The sequence below is a fragment of the Passer montanus genome, unplaced genomic scaffold, assembly GCF_014805655.1.
Source record: "Passer montanus isolate IOZ18808 unplaced genomic scaffold, ASM1480565v1 scaffold22, whole genome shotgun sequence".
Classification (NCBI taxonomy): domain Eukaryota; kingdom Metazoa; phylum Chordata; class Aves; order Passeriformes; family Passeridae; genus Passer; species Passer montanus.
The window spans coordinates 11,083,176-11,110,986 of record NW_024366815.1 but is presented as its reverse complement, the minus strand read 5'-3'; the positions used below and the strand labels follow the sequence as shown (position 1 = coordinate 11,110,986).

Below are 27,811 nucleotides of genomic sequence, written 5' to 3'. Positions count from 1 at the left end.
AGGTATTCAGTGATGTTTAGGGAATTTGACTGGTTTTGGAAGTTTTGAACAGTCCAGTTTTGTGTTTTAAAATGCAAACGTCACAAAGCTGTAAGTACCTTTTGGCAGTATATGGTTTATTTTGTCTGGATACTGATTTTAACTTTACCTTCAGAACAGTTTTCCTAGCATTCCATGCAGGAAGGAATGCATGCTTGAGAAACTGTGCCACTATTCATTGTTTGTCAAGTTTCCCATACTGTAACCTAGTTTATTTTGCACCTCTTCTCCATCAGGGAAATAGTCAGGATTTTGAAGTGTTGATAGAGACAAGGGAAATCTAGTTTCTGACTTTTCTGAGAAAAATGACCATAATAGAATAGAAAGCAGAGTACAGAATTTGGTGAAAGCATGATCAAAATTGACTGGGATCACTAAGTGATGGGCAACTTCATAATCAATTGTAGAATTGTAGTAGCTAATACAAGAGGAGAATTGGAGAGGCATGGAGAATCAGATGAGAGCACAGGATACATTCATAATTTAAATTAGATTTTAAGCATTTAAACATAAAAATGTTCAAAATATAATATGTTGAAGTTGTGTTTCATGTATGTATTGTCACCAATTAATTATGTTTTATTAAATTCAGCTGAAATCATTAAGGCTTTGGCAAGAAGTTTTCCACTGCCAAATTCCAATTGCTTCAATAGGGTTTGAGACCACTGGATTATTTTGCAAAATGCTGCATTTGTGTAGGATTGAGAAACAACAGAAATTGAAATACGAAAGCTGCAGAGTGGCAGATTATTTCTGAGTACTTCTATTCTTTTTTGATTTATGTAGTGATTTCACTCGTGTCAGACTTTACTGTTGGTATATTCTAAAATATGGAATGAAAGCTTGCTAGAAGCATGAAATAATGGTGCTCAAATATTTAGGAAAAAACAGCATAATGTTTTGTTTTGAAAAGAAATATTTTCATAGCTGCATCTGACATAAGAAGCTTGTTATTGCATTTTGAGATATTTTTCTATTTGTGCTTTTTTCTTTCTTTCTACCTTGACCACTACCCAATATCTTAGATGACTGACTTAGGAAAACTTTTGTATAGTAGTTGTGAACTCCATGTCTATATGGGTTTGGATTTCTTTTCAGTTGCAGTTTAAAACCTAATTTCACACTTCTGCAATAATTATTTTGGGATCAATTATAGTATTTTTCTGTGGATTTTTTCTTTATTTTTCCTTTTATTTTTACCTTTTTTTTTTTTACTTCCGTATAATTAGGTTCAATGCTAATGGAGTTTAAATTTTTCTTTTTTAACTTACGAATATGGTGAAAGAATGATGTAAGTTGCCACATAGCTATTCTCACTAAATAAATAATGTATGTTTATTTGTTGATATATTTTAGCATTTATATAATTTTGAGATCAGCTGAAGCCTAAGCTTCTCACCTGGTAAGAAAATGAAATATAGTTGTTCTTATGGAGTCCTCTGTGACCTTTGTTTGAAAGACAGTATGAAGATGATTCCAAAATTTATTTTTTTCCTCTAAAAATTTTATCTTTGGATAGTTTGAAATATACACATATCTATACAGTTTAGAATATACCAACTGTAAAGTCTGACACGTGTGAAATCACTACATAAATCAAAACAGAGTAGAACTACCCAGAAATAACACTTCCAAACTCTGAAAGTTTGAAATCAGTAGTTTTAAAATCTTTAGAATAGTCTGCATTTTGAGTGAAAATTTTGAATTAATGTGGAAGCAGTACTTTCTAAAATACTTTTAGCACTCCAAGAGCATCAGAAACCATCAGCATTTGTTATTTGAAAAAGAATGAGTTTTTTAAATATTTAGTACAATCAGAGCTATCAGAGAAAATTCCAGACATTTCTAAGACTCTGTTTAAGTGTGCTGAAAATCTTTGAACAATGCAAGCAACTTTGAATTTTCTAGAATAGAGGTGAAAAATAGGAGAAAGCTTAGTAGTCATTATAGAATCCAAACCAGACTTTAATACTTTGTACAGGGCTTTTTTAGAATGAATTATAACCACTGGAGAGTAAGGACCATTTTGTTACTGGTGTTTTTATAACTACCAGGTTTACTTAAATTTTTTGACTTTTCTAAAATATGTGCCTTTTAGAGCCAATACTGTAGCCTCAAAAATTATGAAACTCTGCAACAGTGGAAATGCTGAAGGTTTGTATTCCTGGTTTCGACCTGAGCATGCATTCTTTGTGGTTTTTCCTCTTCGAAATCAGTGTGCTTAGCTGACTTGCATAGAGCATTGTTTTTTTTATGGGAGGTACTGGTTCTATCTCTACTCCTTAGCTGACTCTGTTTTAGTAGAAGTAATGATGCAAGAACATTGCTCATTTGGGCAGTCCTGTTCAGACAGCTATAAATGTATCTATTAATGTTCTTGTGCTCATCTGTAAATACCAAGAATAACTTTTTGAAATTCTACTTAGATAAAACCAGACTAACAATATACTTTGCTAAACTTTAGCTTGAGATCTTTGCTGGCTCTTGTGGAAAAGGGATATATGATACACACTAAAAAAGCCAAAAAATTGAATCCATCCTTCTCTTTCTTTGTAGGTAAGGATGGATTAAATTTTGGCCTGAGGACAGGAATTAGAATTCAAAATCATAGTGTAATGTTTGCTTTGCCGATAATTACAGCTCTTTGGATTTTTAATAACTTATCTCTTGCACACAACAAATATTTTTCTATATATTTACCTGAAAGAAAAGAATCAACATATTTGAACTGAAATTTGTGTTAACTATGGCAATTACCGCATGTCAGACCATTTAAAACTTTCTATTACAGTTAATTCACAAGGTAGATAAAATATAATCTGATACATTTCTGAAGAGAAAATAGATTCATTTTAGGCATGGAAGCCTAATTGCCTAAAAATTACAGGCTTTTGTAGCAGGGGAAAAGCTTTTTAGTGTTTTATGAGCATGTTTAATTCCTTAGTAAATTTTGATAACTTGTACATTAATTTTGAATTTTTGGTTTCTAGTATTTTTTTCCCAGAGGTTATAGCTGTCTTATTCTTAAAATTCTGACATGTTCTTGTGGTTAATTATAACTAATCTTTAATAGTAACATGAATGTGCAAAATCAGATCTATTAAGAGAGGATTTTTTCTTTATTATCCTAATAAAAATTTAAGGAGAGTTGAGATCATTGGTGTTCAAAGTTGCCTTTCCAGTATATAAGTTAGTTATAGATAATTTAGAAAATAAAGAAATTTAATTTTTATTTGCCTCAAGAAAGACTTCCTTGCTGGAAACTTGGAGATGGCAATCTCAACATAAACCAGCTGCATTTGAATGAGTTTTACTAGTGACTTCCTCTCAATTATTTAATTGTTTTGGTTCCTAGAAGACCTCACAAGAAGCGGCAAACCTTGGTGGATGAATGATGCATCTGCTTTTCCAGCCTCACTTCCAGTCAATGGCACACTAAGTAGTCACAGTCGACAGAAGAGATCTGTAAGCCTTGAGCGGTTTGTGGAAACACTGGTAGTAGCAGACAAAATGATGGTGGGATACCATGGTCGGAAAGACATTGAACACTACATTTTGAGTGTAATGAATATTGTAAGTTTCATCCTTCTCTCTGTTCATATCAATACCTATGTAATGAAATGGTAATGGACTTGTCAAGTGTTTATTTATTGCCATGAATGATGCTTTAATACAAGTACTAGCTTACAGAAATTAATAGTTTAAATATTGGAAATCTTAGCATTTTGGGAAAATGTCAAGAAATATGTTGTGATCACTTTTAAATAGTTGTGTTTAATTTTGAATTCAAATAATTACATTCAGATTATACAGTTCTATTCTGCTTACATCGACACTCTAAAGGCTCATTGTGCTGGATGAATTATGAAACAAGGTATAAACAGTGTCAGCTGAAAAGTGTGATTCAAAAAGGGTTTTTTTTACCTGAATGGTCATTTTTTGGTCAAAAAATAACTTGTATTTAGGTAACAATGGTACTTTACATTATGGAACTACATGAGGAAATTGGGTTAATTTTTAACCATTTAGGAAGCAAGTAGTGTTTCTTGTCTGACTTTGTGCCTTTTCTTATTTTCTGGAGGTCAGGTTGCCAAACTTTATCGTGATTCCAGTCTAGGAAACGTTGTGAATATTATAGTGACACGTTTGATTGTCCTCACTGAAGATCAGGTAAGATCTGTTGTGCGAAGCTTTATACCTGTGAAATACAAATTACATTATTATATAATGTAGAGTTATTTAATTATAGCTTGAAGTGGCTGCCTCTGAGTACAAAACCTATCATGTAATTTTTCACTACTTTAATCAAGATGAAGCAGTTCAAAGGAATATTCCTCGCGTATCATCTCAAAGATATGTATTCTTACTTCAGGTGACTATTATTACACCTTCGGGGATGTCAGTTTTGTTTTTAGATCTGTATTTTGATTTTTTTTTCTGTATTGACAAAATGATTATTAAAGTTGGAGCAGAAAGAATGATTGTTCAGTAATACACAGCTGAACTTGGGGTCAGATTTTACAGAAATAAAATTTGGCAAGAAGATTTTATTCCTAGAAACCACTGCTTCTAATTATAGTCCCATTTTAGTTTTCAAAAGGCTTAACAACTGACCTTAGTAATTTGTTTGGAACATTTCTGGTATGCATGTTGTATTGCAGCCAAACTTGGAGATAAACCACCATGCAGACAAGTCCCTCGATAGCTTCTGTAAGTGGCAGAAATCCATTCTCTCCCACCAAAGTGATGGAAACACCATTCCAGAAAATGGGATTGCCCACCATGATAATGCGGTTCTTATTACTAGGTATGGTCATTATAAGTATTGTGTTTATTTTATTTCTTGTAGCTTTCTTGTTCTTAGCATATATATGTCTAGAAGCTAGTTACAAAATAATATACTTGGTAGGTAACCTTAAAAGGAGGAAAATTGATAGATGGTTTGTCTTAAATATATCAGATTATTAAAGTTTAGATTAAGAATTTAGAAAAATAAGATCTACTTCTGCTGTTGTTTTCACTTCATAATTGCCCATACAAAGTATTACAGTAGAAAAGAAGGATCCTATTGAACATTTTATACTTCAATAATTGAAAAGAATTAATAAAATCACAGAGAACAAAACAGAATGAACAATGTATTGTTAACCATGTAAAGTGTTTTTGTAAGAATTTCAAGCCAGAATTTCAACTAGTGTAATAGTATTTCTCTGAAAACAGGTTCTTGCAGATTCCAGCAATATGAGACTCTGCTTTGTAGTTGGTTTGATTTATTATGCTTAATTAAGATGAGAACTGACAATTTTAATAAGTAGTTTCAAAGCCTGCATATGTGCCCATTTGTTTGCTTCTAGTTCACTGTTACTGTGATAAATTCAACATAACTTGCACTGTGATCTTGTGATCCTGATAAAGGCATTTGTGTCTGTACCTTTGCAGTTTGATGTAGGCAACTGTACTTTAATAGAAGATCAGTCTCACTGTTATTTAAGGATACTTTTGTTTTGTTTTGTTTAAGTAGCAGCAGGTTCATCCACTCTTATTTTGATTAGGATCTTTTAATTATGATTTCTGCTTTCCAGGACAAATTCTGTACTGCTTTATATGTAAGCTATTTTGGAATCATGTCATTCACTGCAGAAAAATTGAAATACTGATTAAAATATGTATATTTTGTATAATTTTGCATAAAATTTGTTTAGAAGTTTGTTTGTTTTTTTCCTGAGGGAGATGGTGTTTTTTCTTGGTTTTGTTTTGCATAATGAACAAATTTTTATTTTTGAAGGGAAATAGAAGCTAGTGAATCACTTGTGTGTATTTTGTATTCATATTTCAGATATAATTACATATGATCTTAAATAGTACATAGTAAAAATCAGAGTGATTAAATGCTAGAGTAACTCAGAAAGCTTTAGATTTCAAGATGTGTAAAAAAAAGATTAAACTCTAATACAAAATCAAATGCAATGAAAAATAAAATAGTTGCATTCTAAGGTCTTAATTTTTCACAAAGGCTTTTGTTTGTGATCAGTTTTGTGCCTATAAGTAATTCCTTCACTAGGACTTTTGAAGCAGAATGCGTGATCACAGCTTTGCTACACATGAAACTTTCACTGGTATAATTTAGGCCAGTGAAGAAGTGTAATCCATGGGTGGTGTGTTCATGTCAGTTGAAGCTCCTCAATGTACATATGCGTGAGTTGTGTTGGCAGCTCTGTATTTTTACTGCTACGGCTGACTAACCTGACACTTTTTTGGTGGTATTCTGGCATTACAAATTACAATTGTTTTCTTTCACAGCTGTACTTTAATGTGTTTGATTACCGTGTACTGTGTACTGGCTTCCCTGATGTGGTAGGATGTTCGAGTGGGATGTTCCCAGTGTAGTTCCAAATAGTTCTGTGTTTCCAGACAAAAGCTTAAGCCAGCGTTAACTTGCAAGTCTCTAAGTGTAAAAGGAGCAAGTTTTGAGAGAATGTGAGTAATAGCTATTTAAAATCATGTTTTTCATCAAAAAACAATAAATACTGAGGACTTTTTATAGTTCTTTATTATCGGAGCTATAATTATCTAAGTATGTAGCATGTGTATTCTATCTTTTAAAAGGGATGTAAAAATTTGATCACTTCCTAGTTTTCTTCTAAGAAGTTTAAACCTCTAAGAATATACCTATATTTTAAATCAACCACGTGCCTCAGTGTTGTGTTTGCAGGCTAGTAATACCTATCATTATAAAGTTCAGTTATAAATTTTTTCACACCAAAATGCTTATATTCATTTATTTATATAGTAACTGTAATTCTTTAAAATAATCACAAGGGCTGCACTAATCAATTTGAGTGGATAAATCCAGCTTTTACTGAAACTGCTAGCTATCCCAGCTGTTACTAATAAAATGAATCAGGTTAGAAGAAAAATTGATAGTTCTTTTTGGGGTTGGAATGAGTAAGGACAAATTTATACTAATATAAACATGGAAATCCACTACTTTAATAGTTCTAAATGAATTACTGAAATGTTGATATACTTGTTTTCATTCTCTTGTCTATCTTTCATTGATGAGCCAGATTTGAGGCATTGTATGAGAAAGAGAAGGATATAGCTAGGGTTCTTTAAACCCATAATGTATTGGAAAGGTCTTTAATGACCACATCTATCCAAAGGAATTTGAACCTATAGTACCAAAAATTAGGATACTTTTTAGCCCTTCCAATAGTATTTTGAAAGCAGTTTCCTGGATCTGTCCCAATGATGCTGCTCTGCTTTGTACGGAGTAATTACATTTTTATTGACTTTGACACTGGAATCAATTTTTTGCTCATTGTGTGTACTTCTATTTTATGGAAAGTAGGAAAGTTTCAATTCAACATTAGGAATAGTTTTGTGTTGATTAAAACCAGATTTTTTAGTAAGTATCGAGGTATTTGAAAATATTACTGAGTCCTATCTAAGTATTTAAGTTTGCAACTACAACAGTCTTTATCTGAAATATGGGGAAAAGGTTTTAAGTAAATGAGTAATTCTCTTCAACCATGTAATTGAAGACAGCACTTCAGCTTTTCCTTGCTATCTCTTCATGTTGCTTTCAAAAATGTCATGGTCTGATCTGGGAAAAACAGTATTAAGGCTGCACATTTTCTAGGAGTATCTGGTGACCAGTGCAGAAAGACTTTTGAATCCTAAGTAAGCTGTATGCTAAAACCAGGTAGCCTCACTAGAGTGGAGGTATGTCAAACTGATCTCTAAAGTCCCACAGAGGTGTTGCCATGCCTACTAAGCCACCAGTCTTTGGACAAGAGCCTGCCTGTGTTTGGTGTGCCTGGTCTATGGGCCTGTCTGGTCATGGTCCTGCAGCCGCCCTGCAGTCTGCTAAATGGGTAGGGAATTGCAGAAAACTTCTTGTTTGCTGCTTAAAAATATACAGGCCAGAGACTGATCTAAGTAAGACCTACCTTATATTGTGTATCACCTACATTTTTGCTGTAAGACAATATATTTTGGTGTCAGAATTCAGTGTTTTATCCTGAATACGGCAAGTTGGGTTCTTGGAGGCAGATGAAAGTAAAATACTAAGCAGACAGATGTGAACTATGAGGTTGATTATTGGTGTAATGCTGTTAAGACAATGCCACCTTTTTTTTAATGAAGACTTTAGATAGACCTAGTGAATCCTTAAAATAATTTCATACTACAAAAAGTGAAAATAGGAGAAAAACTTGCATGTCTAATGTCAAATACTTTGATAAAGATAGAGCCCTTGTATTTAGTTTATGTATTCTTGCATCATTATGTGATAATCTTGTTTTTTAGCACAAAGTCAGATAATTAATTTTAAAAGCCAGTGTAAATTTTGAGGTTTGTGCATCCCACCCCAGTGTAGAGGCAAAATTTGCCTTTTTGAAGTTAGTTCTTATTTGGTGATTTGTTTTTTTAGCCTTCCTTGGTAGGCTGCTTCCTCTTTTTGTTTCTTCAGAAACTCTTTAAGAAATAGGGTCTCAATAGATTGCAAACCCACAAAACTTAAGAGCTATGGTGTACAGCTATTATTTTATTTTTGCTTATATTTTTGAAATAAGCTCCTCTTCTGTTTCGATCAGTTGCTTCCTTCTCTTGATCTTAAAGATCATGAAGTAGGAATTGTGATATTCCTGAAGAACACCTTTGTTAGGTGTGAACAGAATTATGAACAGAACTATTCCTTTTCCTATGTACCTGCATGGCCAGAAGGTTGGATTCTAGGTTACACTTTGTATCAGGCTTGAGAAGGTGAAAAAATTTTTAAAAGGCCTTTTGTTTTTCCTTTACACTGGAAGTGTTCTCTAGTGCTACATTTCTCTGTAGCTCAAGAGGATTAGTTTTATTTGTCCAGGTACTAAATAGTTGTTTATCCAAACAGTGTGTGGCTGACTCTCTAAACATTGCAGCAATGGAGTGTTTTGCTGCTGAGATGGAAGATTACTTTGCCTCCTGGTGTGCTAGTAGATCAAGTAAAAACCGGATGGGCCATAGAAAGGAAGGCTTCAGGGGGAAGTTGAGGTGTGTATCTCTAAAGGGACAGAATCCAGTCTGTGAGATGCAATTGTTTCAAACAGAGAAACATTTGAAACCTCAATTACTTAGGGAAACAGTGCTTCTCAAAAATGATTGAATGAAATGTCATCTACTGTTGTATTTGTACTGTTGTAGTTCACACAACATTTTTTTTACATTTTAAATTTATTTTACATTTTAAAAGGAAAACAAATTCACTATGCTTGACAAAAACATTAAGATCTCTTTGCAGCTAGGGCGCTTTTATGGCAACATTCCTTGCAGAAAAATTATTAGACTTAATTTTAAGACTGTAAACCTGTGTGGTTTTATGTAGATACACCTTCTGAAATTCATGACTTAAAATACCTTGAAATACAAAAATCTTTTATTCAGATTGAAATCCACATGAGTTAAGTTCACGAGTGGTTTATTACTTTAGCAATAATTAATTCCACAGCCCCACTGAACTGATATGCTCTGTTGGAAGGATCTTTATTTGATTGAATAAAGAATCAGAGCTATAAGATGGGGTTTTTTTGACATAAGATAATAATTTATATAATATCAATTTTAATACACCTCAATTTGCAGTTTTCACTGATGAGAGTAAAAATGCTCAGTACCTCAGATGGTATATTTTTTCTATTTGTCTGGGTCCTAAGTGGGTTTGTATATGTTAATATTGTGAGACAGTAAATGAGCTCTCTCTTAATAGACACTTGTATTTTTGCTGGGTACTGCTGTACTTGTAACTAATTAACTTGTAACTAAATAAGTAGGTGTATAGCTAAGCAGTGTGATATGGCTGCTGTTGGCATTAACACCAGTATGAGTATGCAGCATTTCTCTAGCAACACTATTGAAGCTCATACAGGAGGCATTAGCATTGTGACGGGGTCGATTTTTTGAGTCTTTCAAGGAGAGAATTTTACAGAACTGGTTTATGTTTATTGCATATACATAAGATTAATTTCACAATGCTTCAATCAGCTTCCTCATTCATGTGCCCTTATGGGTAAGGGGCACTTTCGTTTGTCTGTGAGATGCATCCAATGTGCAGGCCAGTGCTGCCACTTTTTCTTAGGATACAGCAAGTAAATTTAAATGACAGCAATTCTAAACTCCTGTAATTCTTGTGGTTCACAATCTAAGAACAGAAATGTTTCTGACATTGCTGTAGATACTCAAGAGGAACAAAACGTTTCTTGTTTCATTTTGCATACCTGTGTAGAGTGACCACAATCATGCCTTTAATTTTTTTAAATAGCATTAGAGTTTTTAGGCATCCAGGGATGGTTTTGTAGTTGCATTGTCCAGATAACAGTCCTAATAAAAATAATTGCTTAATGGATACTCTTTTCCTTTTGCATATCAGTTTCCTATAGGTTAGTAATATATTTTTATTCTGTAATAGTAAGTAACATTCCCTCAGGTTCTGTACTAGTTAGAGCATTTGGTAGTGAGGTGAGGCCAACCAGCCAGGACTCTGCACATTCCTTTATTCCTGCAGGTCCAAGATTGTTATGATTCTTTTCTGAGGCATTTTCCACTTTTCTTCTGGGCTTCTTAAGTTATTATTGCAAGATTCCTCTTTTATACAAGGTACTCTTATCGAGCTCCATGATCACAATTTCCTAGCTTTCCAATTTCCAATAAATCTGTAGACCCAAAGCATTTCTGTTCTCATGTAGCCTTGTCTTGGATCCTTATCCTGTGGCTAGTTCCTCCAATTTCAAGCAGTAATTCTGTGTCATGTTTCTTACTTAGCTCTGAAGTCCATTAAGCAGTTTTCACCCTTGTTTTTTGTGTAGCCTTTTAGCTTTTTCTACTGGAGTTCCTTGAGATGAGCCCCTGACAGGAGACTGTTTCCTGATTTGATTTTTGTGCAAAAATCGTAACAATGTGCATTGACTTGGTTTTCTTGTGACCACATGTGTAAGATTGAAGGAGAGGTTTGAAAAACAGAGAGGCATATATTGATTGCCCTTAGTGTCTGTCTCTGGCGATATATAAAATGTAAGGAGCCAGCTTTCCAAATAGTAGCCCTAAATTCCTATTTATCTTTGTTTTCAGGGAAGGGGTCTAAGAGGTAAAAATGTATCTGCATATTCAAAATTATGTATTTGGGAAAAAACCCAAACAAAATTGAAGTCTAATAATTGAAGCCTTTAGTTTAGAAAGCAAAATTTAAGTCTTTGCTCAGCAGACTGAGGAAAGAGAGGCATTTTATGTTGTGTACAGTGCTTCACGTAGGAATATTTATTCCAGGGTTTCTATAGAGGATGTATTCCTTACACTCCTTTTTAGAGACCTGCTATTGACCCTTGAATCAGTCATGTTGCTCGATATGGCACCACTGTCATAGCTTTTGTATTCTTACTTCTGTGTCAAAAACATGTTGGGGGTCTTTGCTATCTCTGCTAAGGCATATTCTTTGGAATGGTGAGAGATTGATAAAACAGAAATTGTGACTGAGACATGCAGTGTAACAACGGTGATCTGTGTGTAGATGATTCTCTTTAGGTAAATCTGGGTCCAGAGCCATGTTCCAAGATTGCAAGCACTGTGCATTCTGTGTGTGGGGGAAACCTACTCAAAGATCTCAGTGAAGAATTCTCTGTTCCCCATTTTCTGTCTTTTTGAGAGGTGAGAGTCTGTAGGCTGTGACGTGACAGAAATCAGTAGATAAAACAGGCAATAGAAGAAAACAGGAAGTAGTTGGAAATTAATAAAATCCCTTGGTGTATTATGTAATTCCTCTTTCTGTGACAGTTATAAACTTATTGGGTAGGCAGTTTTTTTTCCCATCTCATGTTAGCAGGATAAGGTTGGAAATATTGTTCAGGTGTCCACTCATGGCTGAGAATTGTTTTTGTGAGTGCTTTTTTGTTTGGTTGGTTGGATTTTTTTTGAGGGGTAGATGAGAGTATAAAGTTGTCTTTAAACTTTATTCCCAGATTTTGTAGCTGAAGGGAATCAAATAGACTCTGTGGGATTTGAGGGAACTCATGTGGAACAATAAAGTAGCTAGAATGTGAATCTGAAAAACTGCTTATTGCATGGCAAATGTCAACCAGCAGGTTATTTGCAGCTAATTAACAAGCACAACGTGTGAGTGGAATGTTTTCTAATTAATAAAAGGGCTGTTGTTTTTAATTTCTGATGCCATTAGTTGACTCTTAGTGTACAGCTGGTTAGTTACAAGATGTGTATTCTGATTTAGTTCAAAAAATTTTAGTCTGTGAGGGTGAAAGGATGGAAAAGGTATAAGGTATACCCAGAGTTTGCCTAATCCATTCCAGATGGACAAAATGTGTTCAAACTGTGCTTTATTTAATACCAAATCCAGAAGAGTGACCAATGTCATGGAGTTAAGCTCAGATTTTCATGCCCTGACTTGAAGTCTGAAAGCTCTTTTCTTGTGGTTTTTTTTTGGTCGTTGTTGTTTGATTAAAATAAATGGTAGAGAATAAAAAGACTGAATAAAAATAATGTTCTCCTATCTCAGCTGAAATAGGACAGACAGAAATTCTGGGTGTAATCCCACAAATTTATGTTAAGAAGTGCTCACTGAAGGGAGCTGATTACAAACCTGGTGATTTTCTGAACTGGAAAATCTGAGAATGTCTACCAGCACACAGGCTGAGCAGTGCAACTCATAACTGCCCCAGTTAAAGTCTTCCTCTAAATGTGGCAGTGAAACTTTTTGCAATTAAAAATGTATCAGGATAAACCTATAAAATGCCAAACTACATATGCTGTTGATAGTAGTGGTATGTTAATGGTTTCTGTAGTTTATAAATAAATTTTTCCATTTGTACAGTAGACTTACCAGAGAAAGAAAAAAAAAGTGAAAAATACTTTTTTATGGTCTATTCCCCCTCTATTTTTTTTCTTCAGGCATTCACCTTCTGAGTTGCACAAAGGGTCATAAAACTATTCAAATTATAGTTTTTCCAGGAAATGTTTGGTGGTAATAGTTTGGGATATCTGTTAGAACACTCAGTTACTGCTTGGCCAGATATCTGACAAAGGGCTTTCTAGCAGTTTTAAATGTTGTATTTTGCTTTTTTTTTTAAATAATATAAAGTACATACACTTGTTTAAAAATATCTCATTTTTAAGTTTTCTTAGTAGTCTAAGTAGAATACTTACCTTCTTCTATGTTTTTCCTTCTCTTGGGGAAGTTATTATTTTCATAAGCTACAATGACTGGCAGAATAATACATTTGCCAGCGAGTAATTTTTTTCTCATTCTTAACAATCCAGAAAAACATATTAGGCCAGTTTATTCCCTGGATTTTGACCAATTTTGGATTTTGTTTGTGATCTGTTGTATAAATTCTGTCTCTTGCCGCACATGAATATATATGTAGTACAATTTCATGTTTTCTTCACATTTTAAACATGATTGTGGACTATTTAGCTCAATTTTACAGATACCTTTTATCAGATTGGTTATGTATAAGAGTATATTAAAAATGTGGTTTTAATTAGGACGGTGGTTGTAAATTCATTCTTTTAGTGGCAACATCATATCTATTTAATTTTAGTATTCACTGTTCTCTAGTTTCTGATAACCTACTCCAGTCTTTCTAATGAAGGGCCTGATTCTTTATGCTTTGAAGTCAGTTGCAGCATGCTCATTATTTTAGTAGGATCTGGATAAGATTTCAATTTGATTTCAATGGCTATTTCATTTTAATTTTGCAAATAGCCAAGTAAAACCTAAAGTGAGCACTGTCTGTTCCATGCTGCTTAAAACTTTCTGAAAAATGTTGCAGTGGAATAATGAAGTAATGTACATGAGTGTCTCAACCTTTTTATTAAAATTAGGTATGGTATTTTCTCTGAAGAGTTACCCATTTCTGTATTAAATTAGTGGCTTTTATAAACTTCCTAACTAATTTTTAAGTATATTCAATGTGTTAAGTGTACTTTCCAAAGTGATTAGCACTACTTACAGTGGGTTTTTGAGATTTTTTTTCCCCTGCTTGCTTGTTCTCAGTGAATCTACACAAAGAAGTGACACTTCAAGGGAAGTGTCTGGAAATTTTCTAGTTATTTTCAAAGAGCAGGTGTGAATAAGCAGGAGCAGAGGATATTACAGAATCATCTTAAGTAAAGCAATAAATTGTATGTCATGTCTGCAATTGTAGCTGTTCTGTTTCACTTTCATAATGTATGACGAAATGTAACTTTAATAGCTATTAAAATTCTGACAGACCTGAATGGTGGAAATAATGTCAAAATCTGCGGTTACAATTCTGTACTTGTATATTTTCTAATTGCCATCTGGACTAACCCCAGGGCTAATTTGTACTGAAGCTGATTTTGAAATCAGATTTGCTAAACAAGAGACTTTTTTAAAAAAAACTCATATAAAATCAAACTCTTTTGTTTTCAGCTCAAATACAAATATTTTAATGAATGAGAAATTTGATAGAGAAAATAAGAAAGCACATTTCTTTACATATGGTATATTCAGAATTAAATTACTGCCTATGTTGCATTCCCAATTATTTGTGAATATGCATTCCCAGTTATTTCCTTGACTGGAATTTCTGCTTTTCTAAAGATACATGTTTTACACTCGTTACTGTACAAAGTGACTGTGCTGTACAGTCTTTGTTATATGAAGTTAACTCTGGAGAATATGGTTGTTGGAATATGAAGACTGAGATAGCACTGAGAACAAACTGAAATTCTAGTCAAACCATTTATGTTGTCACAGCCTGCGAAACAGCAGTAGTGTGGCAAACTGTAAAGAATTAAATGTGCAATTGTAAACATATTAAATGACAATCAAGTCTTGCGTAGATTTACTCTTTCATACACTACATTTTAGTTGCTCCTACCATTATTTTTTTTCAGTTCTCTTTCATTGCTGCTGCATTGACCTATTATCAACAAGTGAAATTGTGGCAGTGGGAGTATTCCAAGTGGGAATATATTCTAGAGTTGCAACAATTTTTTGGGGTTTTATGCAGTAATTCTTACTTATTTCTAGACTTGTAAATCTTTGAACTTCTGATTTGGCCTTTCCTAACAGTATGGCTTCTCATCAATCTAATGTGGGCCAGCAATAACAATATTATCAACACTGTGAATAAAAAAATCCCTTCTAATACTGCATAATCAAGAGTCATTCTTAAATCACTAGACATTCTTTAAACATCCAAACATGCACTTATGCCAAATTCTAGATACTCCTAATTTAAACTATTAATATGCACTATATATAGTATTTCAAATCTGTGTGGAAGCAGTCCGTGACACCTGGTTTCCTGTGGACTGATGGGGTTGATCTGTCAGAGAGGGGAAGAGCATCTTCAGTCATGGGCTTGCCAAGCTGGTGAAGAGGGCTTTAGACAAAAGCCTCCTCCTTTGCTGAACCTCAGTTCATTCTACTCCTACCAGTTTGATCCCAGGGCCAGCAAGAGATGCCCAGAGCTTGCAGAGAGACCAGAAGTCAGCAGGAGAACACGTGAAGAGCAGCACAAAGGAATTCCAGATGTTCAAGCAAATAAATTGGCTTAATCCTTCATCAATGACCCATTTTAAGTACCTCTGTGCTAATGCACGTAGCATGAAAAGTAAACAAAGTGGAGCCCTGCATACCTGCAGGGCTATGGTCTTACCAGTGTTGCAGAGATGTTGTGGGATGACTCCTGTGACTGAGTGTTGGAATTGAATGATAGAGGCTGTTTCACAAAGGTGGACAGAGGAGACAAGCAGAGGATGTTGCCTTCTATGTCAGCAGCCAGCTGGAGTGCACAGAGCTCTGCCTGATGGTTGATGGAGAGCCAACTGTGAGTTTACAGATTAGGACTAAAGGGAGGGCAGGTGACATTACAGTGGGGGTCTGAACAGGAAGACCAAGTGCGTGAGGCCCTCTATAGACAGATAGGAGCAGCCTTATGTCCCCAAGAACTGGCCCTCATGGAGACTGCAGCTACTCAGAGAGCTGTTGAAGAGACAACACAGTGGTAGAGTACTGTGGGATAAAGACTTGCACAGGAAAGAGGGGCCCAAGAATCTGGTTAATATTCAAGGGTCATCTCTATGTCAGAAGCAATGCATCCTAACAAAGAAGAAGTCAGACAGAAGTGCCAGGAGGCCTTCAAAGATGAACAAGGAGTTTCTGGACAAATTCAGACACAAAAATATAAGCTTGCAGAGGGTGGAAGCAGGGAAAAGTAGCCTAGGGGGAATTCAGAGAGATTGCGTGAGCCAGCAGGGATCACATTAGGAGATCAGATTAGCTAAAGCTCTGATAGAATTAAACTTGCTGAGGGCTGTCAAAGGCAACAAGGCATCAGTATGTCAATGATAAAAGGAAAACTAGAGAAAATTTGGGTCCTCTCCAGAAGGAAGCAGACTTGGTTACCTGGGGTATGGAGAAGGCCAAAGTACTCAATTACTTTTTTTCTCAGTCTTCACTGACAAGTCCTCCAGCCAACACTGCCTGAATTTTAGAAGGCAATATAGAATTGTGTATTGCTGGTTATGAACAGCAGTGGCTATCACTATAGAATGTAGAATCACTGGCTGTAGGAGAAGATCAGGTTTGAGACCATTTAAGGAACCTGAAGGTGCATGAGTCCGTGGGACCTGCTGGGATGTGTCAAGCTGTCCTGAGGGAATTGGTGGAGAAAATGGCTAAGCCACTATTTATCGTATTTTTGAAACTATGACAACTCACTAAAGTTTCCAGTGACTGAAAAGGGGAAACATAACCCCCATTTTTAAAAAAAGGAAAAAGAAGTATCTGGAGAACTACAGGTTAGTCAGTCTCACCTCTGTGCTCAGCAAGATCATTGGTTGAATGCTCCTGGAAACTGTGCTGGGGCACATGGAAAATAAGGAGGTCATTGTTGATGGCAAACATAAACCAAGGGGAAATTGTGCCAGACCAATTTGGTGGCCTTCTGTGACTGAGTGGCAGTTTTGATTAATAAGGGCAGAGTGAGTGATGTCATCTACCTGGACTTCTCCAAAGCATTTGATACTGTCCCACACGATATCCTCATCTCTAAACTGGGGACACATGGATCTGATGGATGTCCTACCCAGTGGATAAGGAATTGTCTGGATGGCTGCGCTCAAAAAGATGACCAGTCAACTGTTCTGTGAACACATGGAGATCAGTGATGACTGGCATTGTGGCATTCTTCAGGGGTCGATACTGGGACCAGCACATTTTACCTTCTCTGTTGGTGACATGGGCAGTGGGATTGAGCACACCTCAGGTCACTGACAGCACCAAGCTGTGTGGGACAGCTGACACTCTGGAGGGAAGGGATGGCAACCAGAGGGACCTGGACAGGCTTGAGCGCTGGCCAGTGCAAACCTCGTGGGGGTCAACAAAGCAAAGTATAAGGTACTACACACGGGTTAGGGCCATCCCAGACATGGGCACAGATTGAATGGATTGAATGGATTAAGAGCCCTGCAGAGGTGTCTTGGACGATCAGCAGATGAGATGCTGGACATGACTTGTCAATGTGTATTGACAGCCCAGAAAGCCAATTTTTTTGTGGGCTGCATCGAAAGGAGTGTGGCCAGCAGGGCAAGGTGATGATTCTCCCTCCATTCTCATGAGACCCCACCTGCAGTCCTGCATCCAGCTCTGGGGCCCCCATCATAAGAAGGATGTGGACCATTTTAATTAGGTCCAGAGGAGGGCCACAAGGAAATCAGAGGACTGGAACACCCTTAGGCTGAGGGATCTGGAGCTGTTTATTTTGGAGAAGAGGAGGCTCAGGGGAGACCTCATGGCTCTCTATAACTGCATAAAAGGAGGTTGTAGTGGGGTGGGGGCCAATCTCTTCTGCCAAGTGTCAAGTAAAAAGACAAGAGGAAATGGTCTCAAGTTGTGCCAGAGGAGGTTCAGATCAGATATTAGACAATATTTTTTCACTGCAAGTGTGGAATAAGCATGAGAATAAGTTGCCCAAGGAGGTAGTACAGTCATCGTTTCTGGAAATGTTCTCAATGTGACACTTACAGGTATGGTTTAGAGGTGACAATTGTTGTGCTGTTGAACAGATGATCTTGAAGACCTCTTTCAGGCTTGATTATTCTGTGATTCTCTAAACTGAAAGAGGGTAGGTACCAGAATGAGCGGTGTGACCTGGCAGCCAGGAGGGCCAAGTGTGTCACAGAATCACAGAATCCTGGGGGCTTCAGGCACAGCATGGCCAGCTGGGCAAGGGAGGGGATTGTCCTGCTCTGCACTGCACTGGGGCAGCCTCACCTCAAATGCTGGGGGCAATTTTGGGTACAACAGTATAAGAAAGATATTAAAGTACTAGAGAGAGTCTGAAGGAGTGCTACAAAGATGGTGAAGGATATAGAGGAAAAGCCATATGAGGAGCAGCTGAGGTCAGTTGGTCTGGAGGAGACTGAGGGTCACCCATCATGGTCTACAGCTTCCTTACAGAGGGAAACAGAGGGACTGACACTGATTTCTTCTCTCTGATGACTAGTTATAGGACCCAAGAGAAAAATGTGATTAAAGAGAAGGTTTAGATTGGGTATTAGAAAAAGTTTCTTCAGCCAGAGAATGGTTGCACACTGGCACAGACTCTCCATGGAAGTGATCACAGTACTGAGTCTGCCAGAGTTCAGGAAGTGTTTGGACAATGCTCTTGGGCACACGGTGTAATTACTGGAGAGTCCTGTACAGAGCCTGGAGCTGGTCTCAATGATCCTTATAGGTCCCATCCATTTTATGATTCTATGATTTACATTAGTTACTAGAAAGAAATTCTTTACTGTGTGGGTGGTGAGGCACTGCTACGTGTTCCTCAGCAAAGTTGTGAATGCCTCATTCCTGAAAGGGTTCAAGGCTAGGTTGGATGGAGCTTTGAGCATCTGGTCCAGTGGAAGCTGTCCCTGGTGACTGCAGGGGTGTTGGAACTGGATGATCCATAAGGTCTGAGATTCTGTGAACACTGTGGAGCCCAGAGTTGTTGTATGTACGTTGCCAAGGCTTACCACCATTGACACGGGTGGTAGTGATACCTCAAGCTAATACATTTAATCAATAATTTGAATTATTTAAAAAAATTTATGTGCATGTATCTTCTTTTGAGTAATGACTGGTCACTTCATTAATAGGCAAGTTACATTCAAACAATTTAGAATGGTTTATTGAGTTGAAGTGTTAGTTTCTCAAATAGAGATGGATATTATATTTGATAATTTGGCACTGAATTATGTATAGATCCTTTGTACTGAATATTTCATGTACTTTTGCGCTGTTGCATTTTGTAATGATTTTATATCCAGAGAGAAGTGGATTTAAGTTATAAATGCTGTTAAACTAGACTTGGAACACTGGTCATGATCAGCATCAACTATCAGAAATAGGAAAATACTACTTTATATGAAAAGAGTTTTTATGCTCAAGAAGTTTTTTATATTTAGGTTTTGCATTGTATGTATAAACCTAGGGTCTTATATAAGTGGAACAAATACTAAAATAAGTAGGGGTGCACATGCTTATTTTAACATTTATTTTTGTACACCACTAGGATGGTAAATTCCAGCAATTCCAGTGGTAATTAACAATAGAAAATATTAGACCTAGTGCAGGGAACCCTTGGGTGAATAACAATAGAAAATATTAGATATAGTACATGGAGCCCTTGTCAACTCAAACTTCCATAAAGATGTTTCTGATTATTTGACTTGCAAAATTGACCCAACAATCACTAATTTTCCAGAACATATTGTGATAGTAATCTTCTCATTCTGTTTTTATGTGAGAATTGTTTCTCTTTCTCTCTGATTTGTGGACACAAGCCTTAATCTATGATTAAAAATGATTTTAAATACCCAATTTATATCTTCAGAGCAATTCCTAAAGTATGTTGTACTTACTTTTGTATACAAAGTAATCTGCAAAGACCACTCTTAACCAGCTAAAAACAAAAGAACTGTTTTGTCGCCTTTGCCTCTCTCTCTTCTCATCTACTTTCATCATGCAAGGTGAAAGTATTCTTTAATTTTGACTAGAACTCCTTCTGTACCTTATCTGTTTATTCTGTATTATTCTCTATTTTCCCCTCTATTTTGAACTATTTTATTACTGTACATTCCTTTAAACTGACATATGCTTTTCTTAATGGTTTATAGAAGATTTTACTTGAAACTTATTCAGGCAAGCCCTGAATATATAAAGTGTTTTAGTGTGGAAGGGTGTAGTGGAGAACTTTCATTCTTTCAGAGAGAGGAGAGGTATTTATTTTCAGTATGTATTTTCCTGCCTGAAGATTAAAATTTCCTTTAATTTCCTTTATACCACAGTATGATTTTTTTGTGGTAGCACAGTGCAGTGAAATATATTGCGTTCTAGCTGGATAAAAATAATTTGTTACATGCAGCAGTTTTATTTCAATAAATTTGATATATCTGTGTAATGGACAAATTGCAATTGTTTTGACCATTAGAAGGATAAAGAATATATTAAAATATTGAGCTCTTAGAGACACACAGATGCAGTCTGACTGCTTTGGCTGTGAAAGAAGATTTTAATCTTTCTCAGCCTCATCCAAAAGGCCTTTCTGCCATCAGAATAATATATAATTATATAATTATAAGACATAATTTTATCAACCTTTGTGACCTCTATACATGTAACTTCTCTTTAAGTATTTCTGCTTAGTGAGTTATCAGGAAGAGTATTTACTATGGCTGCAGTCCTGTATTTTGATCTCCAAGTCAAGCTCTAATACTTATGCCAAGGGCCTTAAATATTAACTTGGCTCTGCACAACTATATATATATCTAAAAACTAACTCTGCATGAGTATATCATATTGAAGTATTTAGGCCATTTAGAGGGCAGAGTACTTTCTTCTTGCTTACAGGTGATAACAACTAGATTTAGTGTATGGAAGGGAGGGGGAGGAACAAAAGAACATTTTGTGTGTGTGCATGTCTAGGGAATGACACCAAAACCACTTTTTCCTTCCACACTTTAAACCAAACAAAACCATGCAGATTCCTCAGCCTGAATCACCAAAGTATCACTCTTAAAACAAAATGTAGTACTTAGGACTTCTTTTACTATGTCAGAGTGTTATTTAAAAAAGCATTTCTCCCAACTTGATGGGTTTTTTCCCCTGTCATGCTTGAGTTCAAGTTATATATAGAATGAGGAAAGAGAATAAAAATGCTAATGGCATTTTCTTTAAGCCGGCAAATAATTTCTGCTATTTCAGTGATGCTATTTCACTGTGCCTTCTTTTGTTAGAGGTCATTGTTACTGACCTTCTTGTATCTTGCAAATATTGTATGCCATAAGCTCTTCTGCCATCCTTGAGATTCAGATGAATCCTTTACTCCCTCAATTGTGTGTTGAAGAGAGTCTTCTCCTAAACAAATCTTAAATCACTTGTGTCCCAAGTGTCTGGTGCAGCTGTATAAAAGTATTTTCTGTGAGGTAGTCTGGAGCAATGTTTTGTGGGACTGGTGATACAGATGTGTTTTAGTGTCCTGTTTCTAAAATCACCTCATCTGTAGAAATAGAATTGCTCTATTGTTAAACAGTTATTTGGAATCATACACCCATAGCAGTGTAAAATAAATGTGTACTTTGGAATTTTTTTTAAGGTCTAGAGACAATAGGTACATAATAAAAACTCATAAAACTGAAAGGTTCATCAAGGTCCTTTGGCTAAGGGTTTAGTTCCTGTGCCACTCTTGTAGTCTTGTGGAAGATTTGGCAGTGAGAAGTCATGTTTAAATGAGACAGATTTTTCTAATTTAAAATTCTTTCCATTCCCATAGGGTATTTCATTAAGGAATTTCAACCTTTCTGTTAGATGATTGTCTTCAACTTTGGAAATACTATTGTCCCTTGATTCTACATAGTTAGAGATATGCAGTCTGTAAAGTCTGTTCAGAGGCTCAGAGGAAAAATTTTTTTATACTAAGACAATGTACAGTCCTCAGTGTGTGAACCTCCTTCTTATGAGTGCCTGAATTTTGGATTTCAGACACTGGTAAATGTATTTGATTTTTGTAAATGACAGGCATATGATGGAATTTATCCGTGTGTGTTTTCAGAGACAACTTTTTCACTTGATCACTTGACAGTCAGTTTAAGTGGACCTGTTTCCCCAAGTTATCTTTTAGGTTTACTGTTTCAGTGTGTGTGGTTTCTTCTAGCTCACAGTAAAACACTTTGGTTCTGGAATTGCTGTTTCCATTGTGTCAAATACTGTTAGGTAGACTACTGTACAAGATGCTAGATTAAAAACTAGACAGAAATTAAAGAAAACAGTATAATGAAAAACCAAAGATTTTGTGTTTGGTAACACAATATCAAAGATACACATATATATAAAAGTGGCAGTTTAGTGTAGTATTTTGAATAAGGGAAATTATAAAGATGCAACAGAGAAAAGGTCATGACTATCTCATACATTTAGGCAATTTCATAATTACTTCTCCTACCACAACAAGCTCTTGTAAAAAGTCTCTCTCCAGCTTTCTTTTTAGGTGCTGGAGGGCTGCAGTAAAGTGTTCGCAAAACTTTTTCTTTTACAGGCTGAACAATCCCACTCTCTCAGCTTGTCCTCCAGGAGGGGTGTTCCATCCCTGTAATATTTTTTGTGGCCTCTTCTAGACTTGCTCCAGCAGGTCCAAGCCGTTCCCATGCTGGGGCCCAGAGCTGTTGCAGCCCTGCAGGTGGGGTCTGAGCAGAGCAGAGCAGAGGGGCAGAATCCCCTCCCTGGCCCTGCTGCCCACCCTGCTCTGGATGCAGCCCAGCACACGTGTGGCTCTCTGGGCTGGGAGTGCCCATGGCTGGGTCATGTCCAGCCTCTCAGCCACCAGCACCCCCAAGTCCTTCTCAGGGCTACTCAATTCATCATTCACCCAGCCTGTATTGCCCTAACCCACATGTCTAAGACCTCCCCACTCATTAGCAGCAGTCTGTCTCCTTTCCTTTTAATTGCCCTAGGTTGAGGCAGACCATTTTCTTCTTCCAAAAGGACAAACCTCCCCCCTCTTAGCCTGCTATGTATTTGTTGTAATGTCTTTTATGTAATTGGTGTGAAGAGTTTCACTTATATATGACTAAACTTAATAAAACCAAACAAATTTCTTTGCTGCTACTTGTCTTTATAGCTGAAAGATCTGGAATAACAGTAATTTAGTTAAAATTACCAAATGGGTAGTGGTCTGCTAAGGAAGACCTTGCCTTACATTTCAGAACTCATTCTACTATGCATGCTGTGGTAGCTCTCTTGAAAAATATTTCCATGTCTGTCATGGACTGCAAAACAAGGGTTGGGGTAGCAAAGTTCTTCCCACTCTAAGTGAAATGCAAGTTCGTGACAAATGAAGAATGTGAACATACATAAATCTACAGGATTCAATGAGATGCACCTCAGAGAGAGCTGGCCAGTCGTGCCAGTCACATGAAGTACATGGTGAATGGGAAAAAGTCCCCCTTGACCAACGGCTTTTTACAAGGGAGTGACTACATGAGTGGATAAGGGAAGAGCTACAGATGTCATTTATGTGTACCCTGTAAAGCCTTTGACATGGTCCCTTACAACATCTTTCTCGCTAAATTGGACAGAGATGGATTTGAGGGGTGTACTGTTCAGTGGATAAGGAACTGGTTGGATGATCTCATCCAGAGGGGAGTGGTCAATGGCTCAGAGTTCTGATGGACATCAGACAAGTGGGGCCCTCAGGGGTCCATATTGGCAGCACAGTTATTTAATGTCTTCAACTGTTATTTAATGTCTTCAGACAAACGGATTGAGTGCTCCCTCAGCAAATTTGCAGATGACCCCAAGCTGAGTGGTGCTGTTGACACACCTGAAGGATGGAGTGCCATTCAGAGGGCCCTGGACAAGCTGGAAAAGTGGACCCATGTGAACATCAGAAGATCCAACAAGGCCAATTATAATGTGTTGCACCTGGGTCACAGCAACCCCTGTATCAACACAGGCAAGGGAATGAAGGGATTGAGAGCAGCCTGCCAAGAGGGACTTGGGAGTGGATGAGAAGCTGGACATGACCTAGCAATGTGCATTTGGATTCCAGAACGCCAAATGTGCCTTGGTTTGCATCAAAAGATGTGGGCAGTGGGTTGATGGATGTGATTCTGCTCCTCTCCTCTCCTCTCCTCTCCTCTCCTCTCCTCTCCTCAACATCTCACGGGAAGTATTGCATCCAGCTCTGACGTCCTCAGAACAGGAAGGACAGGAGTGAGTCCAGAGACAGACCATTAAGACACCTAAAGGAACGAAAAACCTCTCCTATGAGGAAAGGCTCAGAGGTTGTTTATCCTGTAAGGACAATGCCCAGTCAGACTTTATTGCATCCTTCCAGTAACTAAAAGGAGACTATGAGAGCTTGAGAAGGACTTTTTACTAGAGCATGTAGTGATAGGGAAAGGGGGAATAGTTTTAAAGTGAAGGAGAGTAGATTATCTTAGACACATGGAGGACATTCTTTACTTACTGTGGTGAGGCACTGGGAACATGTTGTGCAGACGTATCTGGTGTCCCATCCCTGGAGATGTTCAAGGCCAGCTTGCACCCTGAGCAAACTGATCTAGTGGAAGGGTTCCCTGCTGAGGGTGGTGGGGTTGGAACTAGGTGATGTTTAAGTTCCCCTCCAATCCAAATCACACTATGGTCTCTGACACAGGGATAGGTGTTCACTGTGAACACTGGGTAATTGCTTGGGGTGGATGAGGCTCTGAGTAGAGGCACACAGTTTCTATCGCCCTGTATCCCAGAAACAGTCACCAGAAACTCAGTGATGGAGTCCTTTATAGCAAAGGTGATATGTATTGACAGCACTATGAGAAGGAAGCAAAATTACTACTGGTATTTACCATGCATCAGATTTTACACTGATGCACCACGTTCTCCCATTCTGCTTTCTCCTTCCTAAATCTTCACAACCTTGATTTTGAAAATTAGGGAAAATGGTTGAAGTGGGTGCAGCATGGGAAATCATACCAAGTCAGTACAAACCAGAAAGAGAATGGTTGCTTGTCAATACTAGGGCAAAAAAAATTCCATAATCATATCGGTAGTATTTTTATAAAAATTTGCATTTGGATAAAGTATCTTGAAGAACTCAGTTTGTTGGTAAGTACATAATTTATGTAGTCTATCAAAACATCTTACTCTTTTAAAACTGTCCTTTTGCACTTAATATGTCACAGCATATATGGTTGTTAGGAATTATATCAGTTTTATAAGCTGAAATTAAGCTGAGAAATTCTAGTTTTTCAGTGCTATACACTCCCTGAACACTATATGAAAAATAATTTTATAGTTGCTCTCAACCCAAAGTCTTGATGAGCTCCTACTCCATGCATCTATTTTTTTCCAAATAGTTACCAAGTGTAATTTCCTGTTACATTTGGTGAGGTTAAATCCAAGAATGCCAGCTCATGATTGCTTCATATTTCAAATACAGCTTTTTTTAGGTAACTGTAGAAACATGGTCAGATTTCTGAAGTTTTGTTTTCCACAGATGAAATTTTTTGAATTTTTTAAAAATAGACATCATAAAGCTGTGGTTTATTATACTTGAGTAAACTGCCATGTGTATGCATTTGAATGTGTTTTCTCATTAAGATAGTAAAACACAAATGAGCAAGCTATTTGAAAAATGAAACCGGGGAGGTGAGAAGTAGAAATTGAACATCATCCAAGTATTGTAATAGTCTTGCAGATTTTAAGGTTGGCAAGGGTTCCAGTAAGACAGTTTGTTATTGTTTTATTATTCTGTATTGAAGAATAAAATTTAAGATGTACCTATGACTTTTAAAGAAACATTGACAGTGCAGTTTGTGCTCCATTTCTAGTACTTTTCACTGACCAGATTTCATGTTGTATTATATACTTAGCAAATATATAAAGCACAGGAGGAATTGGTTCACAAACATCCAGAACTAATCACTTGCATTATACAATTTAAGTAAAAGATTTTGAAATCAGTACTCAAATAATATTCTGCTATACTTGGCAAAGAGTGTCAAACACACTAAGCGGTTATATACTTTTCTTTGACTACTGCATATGCTTCTAGAAGTAGTAGTTAATTTAATAATAAGTAGCTGAAAAGTGTGCTTCAGGTTGATTATCAACAAGTTTATTAACCCAAAGGTCAAACAAATTCAGAATATCTTCTGTAACTGCTTCTTTATGTTTTCTTGGGTTTTTTTTGTCCTCCAGCATTGTTATACTCAGTACCAGAATCTTGTGAAAGAAAAGAAAAAGGCTTAAAAGCCTTTTTCAGTTGTCACTTCAAGTATCTTCATGTTTCTGTGTCCAGATATGAGGGTTTTTTAAGAGGCAGAATATTCAGAAAGTGACATCCTTTACTTGGAAACTAAAGCTCCTAGATTATTCAGAAATAGAGCACTTAGAAGCCATTCAGGCATATTTTAATTATTAATTCAGCTAAAACACTAGCCTACTAAGAACAGAGATCCACCATCATATAAATTGCAGTAATAGTTCAAAATAAAATGCTTAGATTTTCAATAGGATATAGAAGGCACTTAAATATTGTTTTAAAACTCCTTTTTTCTGTTTCAGGACAAATGTAGGACTTGCTGGTTGTATTATAATTAAGTTCTTGCCTCAGTAGATGGCACTCTTCCCTTTGAGTCACCAAGGTGCTAGGTCATCTGTATTTAAGGCTCCCTTTTTTTTACAGTATGGAATTGATCCTGACTCCCATGGCTCATTAGAACATGAGTATCAATTGTTATATTCTGACAAAATTTCTGTTTAACTATTACATTCTTGCTTTCCTCAGTCTTTCTTATGGCTGACTGATAACATTTTTTTCTGTGAACTGCTGTGTGTGTTAGTATTGAAATACTTGGTTATGCCCCCTCATACTCCTCCACCCTTCACTCAGCTTGCACTTAACAGGGCCTGATTGCCAAATCTTTAGTCACCTAAGTCTTATGATTTTGCCTGAGTTATGTTCATGACAAGGTGAAAATTCTCTGTGTGAAACTTACATGTTCAGTTGTGTTGATACTCTGCACTCATTGTATCCAACCAGGATCTTTTGCTATGGGATCTTTTCTGCTAAAAAATCTGATTGTGCCACTACAGGCATAAATGCAAATAACCTGTAAATCCTTCTAAATATTAAGTGCAGTATTTAAATGCATGCTTTTCACATGCATGTTATTGAAATTCACTTGGAAATTGAATTTTACTGTGTGTGCTTGGGTCATATAAAGTTACAGTCTTACAGTTTTGAATGTTAGTATCTTGTCCATGCCCTGCCTGCAGATGTCTGCATCCCCTGAACCCATGGCAACAAGAAAAAAAGGGCTTACCATCTCTTCATTATTCTTACTGCTTATGCCAAAGACATTCTTTTATACCATCCACAGACTTCTACACCATGTGCTTTTTCTTTTAGCCATTTATATAGCAGATTAGGGTAGTCTGGATTCTTCTGCTTTTGTGCAGCCTGGTCATTGAAGAACAGTAACCACACCTTCACACCTTTTCTCTACTTTCCACAGTAAGACAATTTAGCAAGTTACAGATGGAAATAAGAACCAGGTTTAGAAACATGCCCATATTGTGATTGTAATTATCTTTTATGATACAGATTTGAAGTAGCATTATCGGACACATCGAAAGATTTTTGGTTTGTGGTAGGTTTTTTTTGCTTGCTCATTTGTGTTTTTGTTTGTTTGGTTTGATTTTTTTTTG

General features: G+C 36.5%; 1 protein-coding gene across 3 annotated transcripts in view; it reads left to right on the top strand.

The window, feature by feature from the left end:
- Positions 1–27,811, top strand: part of ADAMTS6 (ADAM metallopeptidase with thrombospondin type 1 motif 6) — a 145,124-nt gene that overhangs the window by 16,264 nt on the left and 101,049 nt on the right. For 2 of the 3 annotated variants that reach the window (XM_039709998.1, XM_039709999.1), the window contains exons 5-7: positions 3,395–3,612; positions 4,126–4,209; positions 4,701–4,846. In XM_039709998.1, coding sequence (XP_039565932.1) covers positions 3,395–3,612; positions 4,126–4,209; positions 4,701–4,846 — 448 coding nt within the window. The remainder of the gene's footprint in view (positions 1–3,394; positions 3,613–4,125; positions 4,210–4,700; positions 4,847–27,811) is intronic. The other variant, XM_039710000.1, reaches the window with a different exon arrangement.